The sequence below is a fragment of the Procambarus clarkii genome, chromosome 23 (assembly GCF_040958095.1).
Source record: "Procambarus clarkii isolate CNS0578487 chromosome 23, FALCON_Pclarkii_2.0, whole genome shotgun sequence".
Lineage (NCBI taxonomy): Eukaryota > Metazoa > Arthropoda > Malacostraca > Decapoda > Cambaridae > Procambarus > Procambarus clarkii.
The window spans coordinates 32,937,694-32,947,782 of NC_091172.1; the positions used below are offsets into that span (position 1 = coordinate 32,937,694).

At 47.3% G+C, this 10,089-nt stretch overlaps 1 protein-coding gene across 1 annotated transcript in view; it reads left to right on the plus strand.

Annotated features, from left to right (window-relative positions):
* Positions 1 to 9,493, plus strand: part of LOC123763991 (soluble guanylate cyclase 89Db) — a gene marked incomplete in the record, with an annotated part of 75,741 nt that extends 66,248 nt beyond the window's left edge. Inside the window, 4 exon segments of the mRNA XM_069330125.1 lie at positions 2,130 to 2,274; positions 3,266 to 3,375; positions 4,027 to 4,116; positions 4,934 to 9,493. Coding sequence (XP_069186226.1) covers positions 2,130 to 2,274; positions 3,266 to 3,375; positions 4,027 to 4,116; positions 4,934 to 5,002 — 414 coding nt within the window.
* Between the last annotated feature and the right edge of the window lie 596 nt (positions 9,494 to 10,089).

The window sequence follows — 10,089 nt, forward strand, 5'->3', positions numbered from 1 at the left end:
TAGCCATTACAAATTGTGTGCATGGTTTGCAGGTTATAATATGCCAGCAACCCAAAACCAGGGTAAGCCTGGGTTTTACTAATACCATAGAGATTCTTTGTCATATAACACACTTGTGAATGCAGTTTAGTTCTCTGTAATTTATTCATAGGGTGTTGTTCAAGGGATGGAAATTGCTGAGAAGCTGGTTACTACCTGCAAGAACAATGACTTTTTGCACACACTAGCTGCTCCACAGACGCCATATGAGTGCCAGCCGCCTTTACCTGGCACCTGAACCACATGTGCCTCAACCCAACACATGTAGGAACAGCCTAAACAGGCTATAGCAACTATCACAGCTAAGGTCACCAATTTACTTTATATTAACTCAGAAGATAACTGTATTATTAATAAATGCTAAATATAAATAAATAATAAATATTATGGTGGTCTAATTACCACCATATATGGTATAATTTATATCAAGTGACGATAAAAGTTTAGAGCTTATTATATAACCACCAATTGTGGTATAAGCTGTACACATCCCACCCAACTACGTGTAGCAGGTAAAACCTGGCAGGTTGAATTTAAAATACAGTCCACTTAGAATCATAATTCAATATTGAAGTAAATAAAAAATTGAAAATAAATAATCACTAATTAGCACATACTGCCTGCAAGGATTACCCTATAGTTGTTCATCCTGCTCCTCCTCCCCCCCCCCCCACTGCCTCCGGCACCTTAACGTCTGAGGGTTTCCAGGCTGGGGCAGGCAGCTTGTGAAGAGGCTCGGGTGGCTTCGGGGGCTGCCCCTTCCAACTTGCCCCTTCCATCTCTGAGACGGAGATTGAGCCCGAATTCCTCGCCAAAGCTTCGGGGTCGGCCCAGCAGACGCCTCTCATTGAAGCTTTTCCCTTGGACTCTGCCTTTTCTTCAGTAATAGTGGGCTCAGCCTCTAGGCCTGTGTCGGGGTTCTCGGGGCTCGGGGAGAGTCTGCTTTTCCAAGGCTCGTATCTTTCGGGCTGTTCGCAGGGGATCCCCGCCGCGAAGAATCGTTGTTACAACCACGTACACATTTTACTGTTGAGTTAAACAGAGGCTACAGTTAAGGATTTGCGCCCAGTAAATCCTCCCCGGCCAGGATACGAACCCAGGACAAAGCGCTCGCGGAACGCCAGGTGAGTGTCTTACCACTACACCACGGAGACTGTGACGCAAGGGTTTTGGAAACTTAACAGGATCTTGGCCGCCAGATATCTTGTTGTCAACTTCCCGGGCCTTCTGCGGCCTTGTGTTGCCTTGAGACTTGTGTCGCGGGAAGTTGTTTCATCTTCGTGGTGAGCCCTGCGGTGCTGCTGCCTCCCAGGTAAGTCCCTGTGTTACTTATCTGTGAGTAGATAGCTTTAGGGAGCCGACGGGGCTTCCCTCAGAACACCAGCGTTGAATGTTATGAAATGCCATTTTCTGGACGAGCCCCGGAGCTGGCCTCCCCCCATTGTCGGGGAGGGTGAGGCACTAACTAGCAAGCGCACTGGTTGGATGACGTGTTGCTTGTTTCCTTGTTTTCTCTTGGGGGGGGGGCAGTTATTTGGCTCTGTTCGGATATAGGTTGTAATTTTAACCAGTTAGAGGTTTGTAATGGTTCGCCGACCTTTCTGGTGGTATCCCCGGTCGATGGCAGACATGACAAACTCTAAATATAGAGAGCTCATGTGGCCATTGCTTCCTTCGTCTCTCTGAGGGGTCCAGGTTCTGGCTCGTGGCCTCTGATTGGCACTCGAACTCCAAGGACTGATGGCACAAAACTAATATGGCACATGTTAGTTTGATAGCTTCAGGGAGCCTCCGGGGCTCGCCCAGAAAATGGCGTTTCATTACATTCAACGCTCGTTTTCTTAGACGAGAAATTGGGTGTTACGTAACTACTGTTCTCTCATACGTCCAGTTTCGTACTAACATCCTGAATCTGATGCAGCACTGAAATAAAACTTGGTTATGCTTCAATACTTACAAAGACAAGCTTACGTATTTGTATTATGTTTTAATACTTAGAAATGCTTACACGAGTGAAGTGAGTCTTTTTATGTGACAATCATAATGACCATGTTATTAAATGTTCTAACTGCCATTGTACGTGGGTGCAGGTGGAGACGGTGGGCGGAGTGTACATGGTAGTGGGCGGGGCCCCGGAGTACCGCCCAGACCACTGTGCCCAGGTGGCAGCTCTCGCACTACACATGCTCAAGGAGGTGGCCATCACTACCCCACACACACACAACCTCAGAATAGGTGAGTGTGACCCCATACACACACCCACCTCAGAATAGGCAAGTGTAACCCCCCCCCCCACACACATACACACACAACCTCAGAATAAGTGTGACCCCACACACCCTCAATCTCAGAATAGGCAAGTGTGACTCCACACAAACCCCAGAATAGGTAAGTGTGACCCCTGTGGGAAAACTTGACTCATGTAAATCATTTAAATTGATACTATCTCGATAGCTTACGAAGGACCACCACTTTTTGAGAAAAATTGGAAAACAGGGAAGAGCAAGTGGTTTGATACTTTACTACATGAACTAGTGTCCTATGGATGTTTTATTTAGTATTACATTGAATATTAAAGGGGACTGTATGTTATGAATCAAATCTTCTCACCCAAAATGGGGGATTACATGCAAAAAGATTAATATATCCCAAGCATGATTCTGGCGCTGGTTCTTCGCCAGATTAAGTAATATGTAAGTGAATTAAATTGATTATATAAGCATAATTATTTTTTACTTATAAGAGTACAATATATACAATAAAAAATGTACAAAGCCTGACAAAGTACATGATAAAGAAACAAAGGAACTCATATGACAACAAGCAGTATGCAAAAACATAAATGCAAGAGCATGAATACGCCAGAAAAAATACAAAACATTAAAAAAAAAGAAATACAATCATGCATAACACAGGATCCACAGGATTAGCACAGAGAAGAACCCCGACAGTCTATGAGTGACTGACCCTATTTACCTGGAACCCCGACAGTCTATGGGTGATTTTTTCCCAAAAAACAAAAATCACCGTGGATTGTCATCCCTACTACTCAGCCCCACACACCCACAGGCCTCACACACCCACAGCCCCACACACCCACAGGCCCCACACACCCACAGGCCTCATACACCCACAGGCCTCATACACCCACAGGCCTCATACACCCACAGTAACCCCACACACCCACAGTAGTCCCACACATCTGCTGACGTATGCTCCCCCACAGGTATCCACATGGGTCCGGTGGCTGCAGGTGTGGTGGGCCTCAAGCTGCCCCGGTACTGCCTCTTCGGCGACACCGTCAACACCGCCTCCAGGATGCAGACCAACAGCAAGGTACGCCACCCACGTCTCGCTGCTCTTGTGTACGCCACACTCCGGGGCCAGTCACCGCCACAGTCACCGTCACAGTCACCGTCACAGTCATAATCACCGTTCACATGCACCAAGTCACTCTCACTACCTCCTCACTTGCTAATACTCCGAGACGGACCGAAATATCATCACCCTTATTTAAATCAAATCAAATCAAATGTTTATTTAGGTAAGGTACATACATACAAGAGATTTTACAAAGAGTGATGGATTTATAGATAGAGCTAGTACATACAATGCCTAAAGCCACTATTACGCAAAGCGTTTCGGGCATGAAAAACTTAAATGACTAAAGCTTAAGATTAAAATACTTTGCTTTGATTTACTTGTTATCAGCGGCACTGTTGTGACTCATATTTATAAACATATATACACTTGTCCCTCTATGGAAAATATCTTCCAGAAAACATTGAAAGTATTTCAGAATTCGTCGATCTCTCATAATGTTACCGGCATTGTACCAAGGAGGAGAGACCGCAGACATGAGTGGTACACCTCTGCCCCCTTGTGCTCTGGTCTTGTAGACATTTTCTACACCAACTTTGTTGTCTTCTGCTCAACAGTAACTTGAGGTGTTGAAATTGTTTACTAAAGCACTAATTCCTGCCTCAGATTGGTAGGATCCACGTGAGCGAGCGGTGTGCTCTGCATCTCCAGAAGTTGGACTTTATCACCACCTTCAGAGGAAAGCTTCAGATTAAGGTAGGTGACCCTCAGATCATGGTAGGTGACCCTTATATCATGGTAGGTGACCCTTAGATCATGGTAGGTGACCCTTATATCATGGTAGGTGACCCTTATATCATGGTAGGTGACCCTTAGATCATGGTAGGTGACCCTTAGATCATGGTAGGTGACCCTTATATCATGGTAGGTGACCCTTATATCATGGTAGGTGACCCTTAGATCATGGTAGGTGACCCTTATATCATGGTAGGTGACCCTCAGATCATGGTAGGTGACCCTCAGATCATGGTAGGTGACCCTCAGATCATGGTAGGTGACCCTCAGATCATGGTAGGTGACCCTCAGATCATGGTAGGTGACCCTTATATCATGGTAGGTAGGGCCACTCTTCGCTCACTCGCCAGAGCTTACACAAGTCCCAGATCGATTAAAAATTTCATAGAGAAATATAAGATGCCAACCACAATAGCCCGGCTAATCATATGTCATTCACTTGAATCCTCGCAGATCTTCAACCCTGGGTCTCAAAGATGCTTCAAATTCTGAATATTATATACATAAACAATTTGGTTTTTGGTCATTATAACTGAAGTATTTTGGTTATTTTCACTCTTTAAAGAATATTAAATTTACTGTTTTTTGTTTACAGTTATTTAAGTAAAAATCTTGAACTTGTGGCCTTTTACACCTGATTAAGAAAATTAATCTTGAATTTGAGACTGTTTACACAATTTAAAAATAATTTCATAGTTTTTTACCTTTTTTTACATGTGTTAACCTTAATATTTACATGTGTGTGGAGTGGTGTGGTAACTGTGTGTGCGTCGGACAGGGCAAGGGGGAGATGAACACATACTGGCTCGAGGGGCGCAGACAGGACTCCATGCTCACCTGGAAGTGATACAAGAAGTACCTCTGTGGCCTCCCACCTGGCGACCAGGTCACCTAGCACGCCACCTGGTCACCGGGTCTGTCCCCTGGTCACCTGTCCTCCGGGTCTGTCACCGGGTCACGTGTTCTCCAAACCTGTCACCTTTCTACGGGTTCATCTACCTCCCCTGCCACCTACCCACGTGTTCACCAAGCCGGGGACACCTGGCCACCTTGCTTCTCACATATATAAAGCCTGATGCTTGACCATGTATGATTGCTTTGCTGGCTCCGTGGCCACGTGTCCGTACAGCTGGCCACGTGTCCGTACACCTGGCCGCGTGTCCGTACAGCTGGCCACGTGTCCGTACAGCTGGCCACGTGTCCGTACAGCTGGCCACGTGTCCGTACAGCTGGCCACGTGTCCGTACAGCTGGCCACGTGTCCGTACAGCTGGCCACGTGTCCGTACAGCTGGCCACGTGTCCGTACAGCTGGCCACGTGTCCGTACAGCTGGCCACGTATCCGTACAGCTGACCACGTGTCCGTATAGCTGGCCACGTGTCCGTACAGCTGGCCACGTGTCCGTACAGCTGGCCACGTGTCCGTACAGCTGGCCACGTGTCCGTACAGCTGACCACGTGTCCGTACAGCTGGCCACGTGTTCGTACAGCTGGCCACGTGTCCACACACCTGGCCACGTGTCCGTACAGCTGGCCACGTGTCCGTACAGCTGGCCACGTGTCCGTACAGCTAGCTACGTGTCCGTACAGCTGGCCACGTGTCCGTACAGCTGGCCACGTGTCCACACACCTGGCCACGTGTCCGTACAGCTGGCCGCGTGTCCGTACACCTGGCCACGTGTCCGTACAGCTGGTCACGTGTCCGTACAGCTGGCCACGTGTCCGTACAGCTGGCCACGTGTCCGTACAGCTGGCCACGTGTCCGTACAGCTGGCCACGTGTCCGTACAGCTGGCCACGTGTCCGTACAGCTGGCCACGTGTCCGTACAGCTGGCCACGTGTCCGTACAGCTGGCCACGTGTCCGTACAGCTGGCCACGTGTCCACACTACCAGAGGAACGTGACACTGTCCTCCACCAGTCAACAACTATTCCTGAGAAGAGATCCTGTTGTGTATGAAGATGCTCGCGAGTCCGTCCATGTGTGATATACTCTGTGTATGCTTGTAGTGTGTGCGAGTATCACATGTATATTCTCTGTGATCGTCTTGGTTATTGTGTCAGGTGAAGGCTAATACAAGCCAGGACCCCGTAGTGTTGACCACCTGGCCAGGACTCGAACCCATCTTAGGAGTAGTGTCGTCCATCCAGCCGCAGAGTCCTAAGCCGCAGTCATCAACACGAACGCGCTGTTTATTCAAAACAGATATATCATCATATAGTATTATATATTATTATGTAAATATTATGTAAAATATTATGTAATTCGTAAAATGAAGCATTTACAGAGGTGGGATTCGAACAGTGAGAGGTCTGTGAAGCACGGTTCGAGAAGTGGTCGAACGTCACCAGTTCATAGATCTACTTGAACAAAAAATCGTTCGTAAACAACTGGTTTGGCGGCTGGATTAATGCGCATTTGGCCTTTGTTGATGAGGACGGGTTACATGACTAGTGGAAAAAAAGACTCGCTATTTTGTGAATGCTATTTTGGCTGCTATTGGCATTATCGCTTAATGAGTATTTTATTTAATAATAATACTAATATTATTATTATTATTATTCACGCTATAAAATCACAATGGCATGATATCATTATGCGAAAATCATTGGAGTACTACAAGGACTCGAACCAGCGTTCTGGGTCTTCCCAGCAACATGTCTTAATCTACTTGATACGTTATATAGGTAATTTTACCTGGGATTCTACTGAATGTACTAAGGGTCTTGAGGTATTAACCTGACACTACATCAAGCATTTTTACAAATAATTCGCCTACACCCGCAGCAGGGTGTACCCGCACCAGGGTGTACCCGCACCAGGGTGTACCCGCACCAGGGTGTATCCGCACCATGGTGTATCTGCACCAGGGTGTACCCGCACCAGGGTGTACCCGCAGCAGGGTGTACCCGCACCAGGGTGTACCCGCAGCAGGGTGTACCCGCACCAGGGTGTACCCGCACCAGGGTGTACCCGCACCAGGGTGTATCCGCACCATGGTGTATCTGCACCAGGGTGTACCCGCACCAGGGTGTACCCGCAGCAGGGTGTACCCGCACCAGGGTGTACCCGCACCAGGGTGTACCCGCACCAGGGTGTACCCGCACCAGGGTGTACCCGCACCAGGGTGTACCCACACCAGGGTGTACCCGCACCAGGGTGTACCCGCACCAGGGTGTACCCGCACCAGGGTGTACCCGCACCAGGGTGTACCCGCACCAGGGTGTACCCGCACAAGGGTGTAGGCGGGTAATTCGTAAAAATACTTGTTTGGTGTGAGCTGGGCGCCTAAACACCTCCAAGTATATTGACTACACTATCAGGTAAAGTCACTTATAGCGTGTGGTGATCCACTGGGCTATTATTATTACTATTACTGATGACTTAAATAATATTATTATTTACACAGGAAAAGTTACAGTAACGTGATATATATCACTGAGAAAATCCACTGGAGCTCTGAGGTGACTCGAACCCGCGCCCAGCTTACTGCCACCTCTACCACTGTACCACCTGGACCTAGTATAAGTTATGCATCCTGTATATACGTAAATATTGGAATTGTTCCCCGAGAGGCCTCCACACGTCCTGTCGACTTAGTAGACTCCCAGGCTGTATAACTTACTACAGGGTGAGGGTGGTGCAGCGGTAAAGGTTGCGGCTGCCTTTCCGTTAGTCGCGGGTTCGAGACCAAGCAGTCCCCCGTGCACTATCCAGGGGGACAGTGTGAGCATCCCCCCCCCCCCCCCCCACACACAGTGCCAAGTGCTAAACCAAATTTATTTTAATTTTTTTTATTTTCAAATTACGTTCAAATTCGGCCATACGGGCAAACGGCCAAAAGCGACGTTCTTTTTAAGAGGACAGGTTGTCTAAACCGCATGAAAAGTGTGGCCTCCACCCCCCCCCCCCCCCCCAACTTGGTTGGACGGTGAAGCGACAGTTTCGCTTCATGCAGGTCGGCGTTCAATCCCCGACCGTCCAAGTGGTTGGGCACCATTCCTTCACCCCGTTCCATCCGAAATCTTTATCCTGACCCCTTCCAAGTGCTATATAGTCGTAATGGCTTCACGCTTTTCCCTGATAGCTCCTTCCTTCCTTCCTTCTTTCTTTCTTTCTTTCTTTCTCTCTCTCCCTCCCCCCCTCTCTCCCCCCCCCCCCCCTCTCTCTCTCCCTCCCTCCTTCTCACACACACACACTATTCCTAATGCTAAAAATATATCTCCGGCGTGTATATTAATCATGTGATTAATGAACATAAAACCCTAACGTGATAATGTTGGTGGGAGGCGCTAGCTAGGCCTGGCGGGAGGGGACGCCGCTCTCTGGCCTGACACAAGCCGGCCATTCATCATCTCTCCCCTTAATAAAGAGTAAATCAACACTCCACGTGGAGCACCAGGCTTGTTGACCACTCCTGGGTCACTGAGGACATCTACCCAAGTATAATACAGTATACTTGTTATACGTAATAAAGTAAACTGCTTGTATAGATTGACCGACGAGCAGGATGCATCCCTGTGTTGGTGATGCATCCCTGTGCTGAAGTTGATATATTGACTCTCCGAAGGTCAGTTTATAGTGTTAATAGGGCCTGACACGTGTATCAAAGAATGCGTTCCCCTCCAGTACTCTTCAGCATCTTCGGAAGCAGAGGGGAAAGGAATCACAAATGAGCAGAGAAGTGAGGTGGTGGGCCTGTCAAGGACAGGTAAATCTTAATCTGCATTCTCATTGGTCGACTGAGAAAGGTGTGATGTCAACTGGTAGTTCTGTCCTGGTCTTGTTGACGTCAGGACGTCACTAGGTGTACTCGGGCTGGTGATTATGGGCTGAAGGTGCCTCGACTATGTCTGATCTGTTGTTGTAGCTGCTTCTGTTGGTTACTTCAGTGTTGTTGGTCAGGATATATGTGGCGATGGTCAGCTTCTGTGTCTGTGGTCTCTGTGAGAGAGCGTTGCAGCGTGTGCATTGTCAGGCAGCTTGCAGGAGATGTTACAGACTTGCCTGCACACAGTGGACGCTGGAGAGATTCTTCTGCTCCTCGGGGGCTAAGCAGGAACCTTATTTACATGCGTGGAGCGTATCAGTCTTGAATGTTACAATTCCGAGTTCAGTCCCCAATGATCCAAGTGAAATATGATATAATATATATATATAGGTTATATAAAATCGGAAACTTTATGTTTACAAACCTCTATGTATTATGTATATATGTATATATTATAGCAAACAGTAGCCTATATTTTATGTAATTTTAAATGAGCTGTGAAGGTGTAGGTGTTGTATAATAAGACCTTACTAGATTATGTAACAAAATATACTTACATTAACCTAAAGCATATTTTATTTCCATAACTATAATAAAATAACAAATTATATATGGATGCATGTATGTATATATAATTATATATTTAGCAGTGTAAAATAGAACTACCTCTTTAAAGGCTCCAGGAGCAGCCTGTCTCACGACTCACTTGGTGGGTCTCACTTGGTGGGTCTCACTTGGTGGGTCTCACTTGGTGGGTCTCACTTGGTGGTACATAAAGTGACCTTTACAGTCCCAATGGTGTAAATTCCTAGAGTATGAGGCACCCAGCTATGTTAAAATACCCAGGCTGGGGACGCCTAGCTCTAGTGGAATACCCAGGAGGGAGAAAATACCCAGGCTGGGGACGCCTAGCTCTAGTGGAATACCCAGGAGGGAGAAAATACCCAGACTGGAGACGCCTAGCTCTATTGGAATACCCAGGTGGAGGACACGAGACCACAGTGCAACACCCAGAGTAGGAAAATGCCCCACTCTCTCTCGTTGAATGCCCAGATTGGAGAAAGTAGGTGAGAAGAGGTTTGACTGCAGTGCAACGAGACGCCTCGTTAAGTATTAATCTTTTTTTTGTCTGTAAACAATAGAATGACAACATTCACATACATA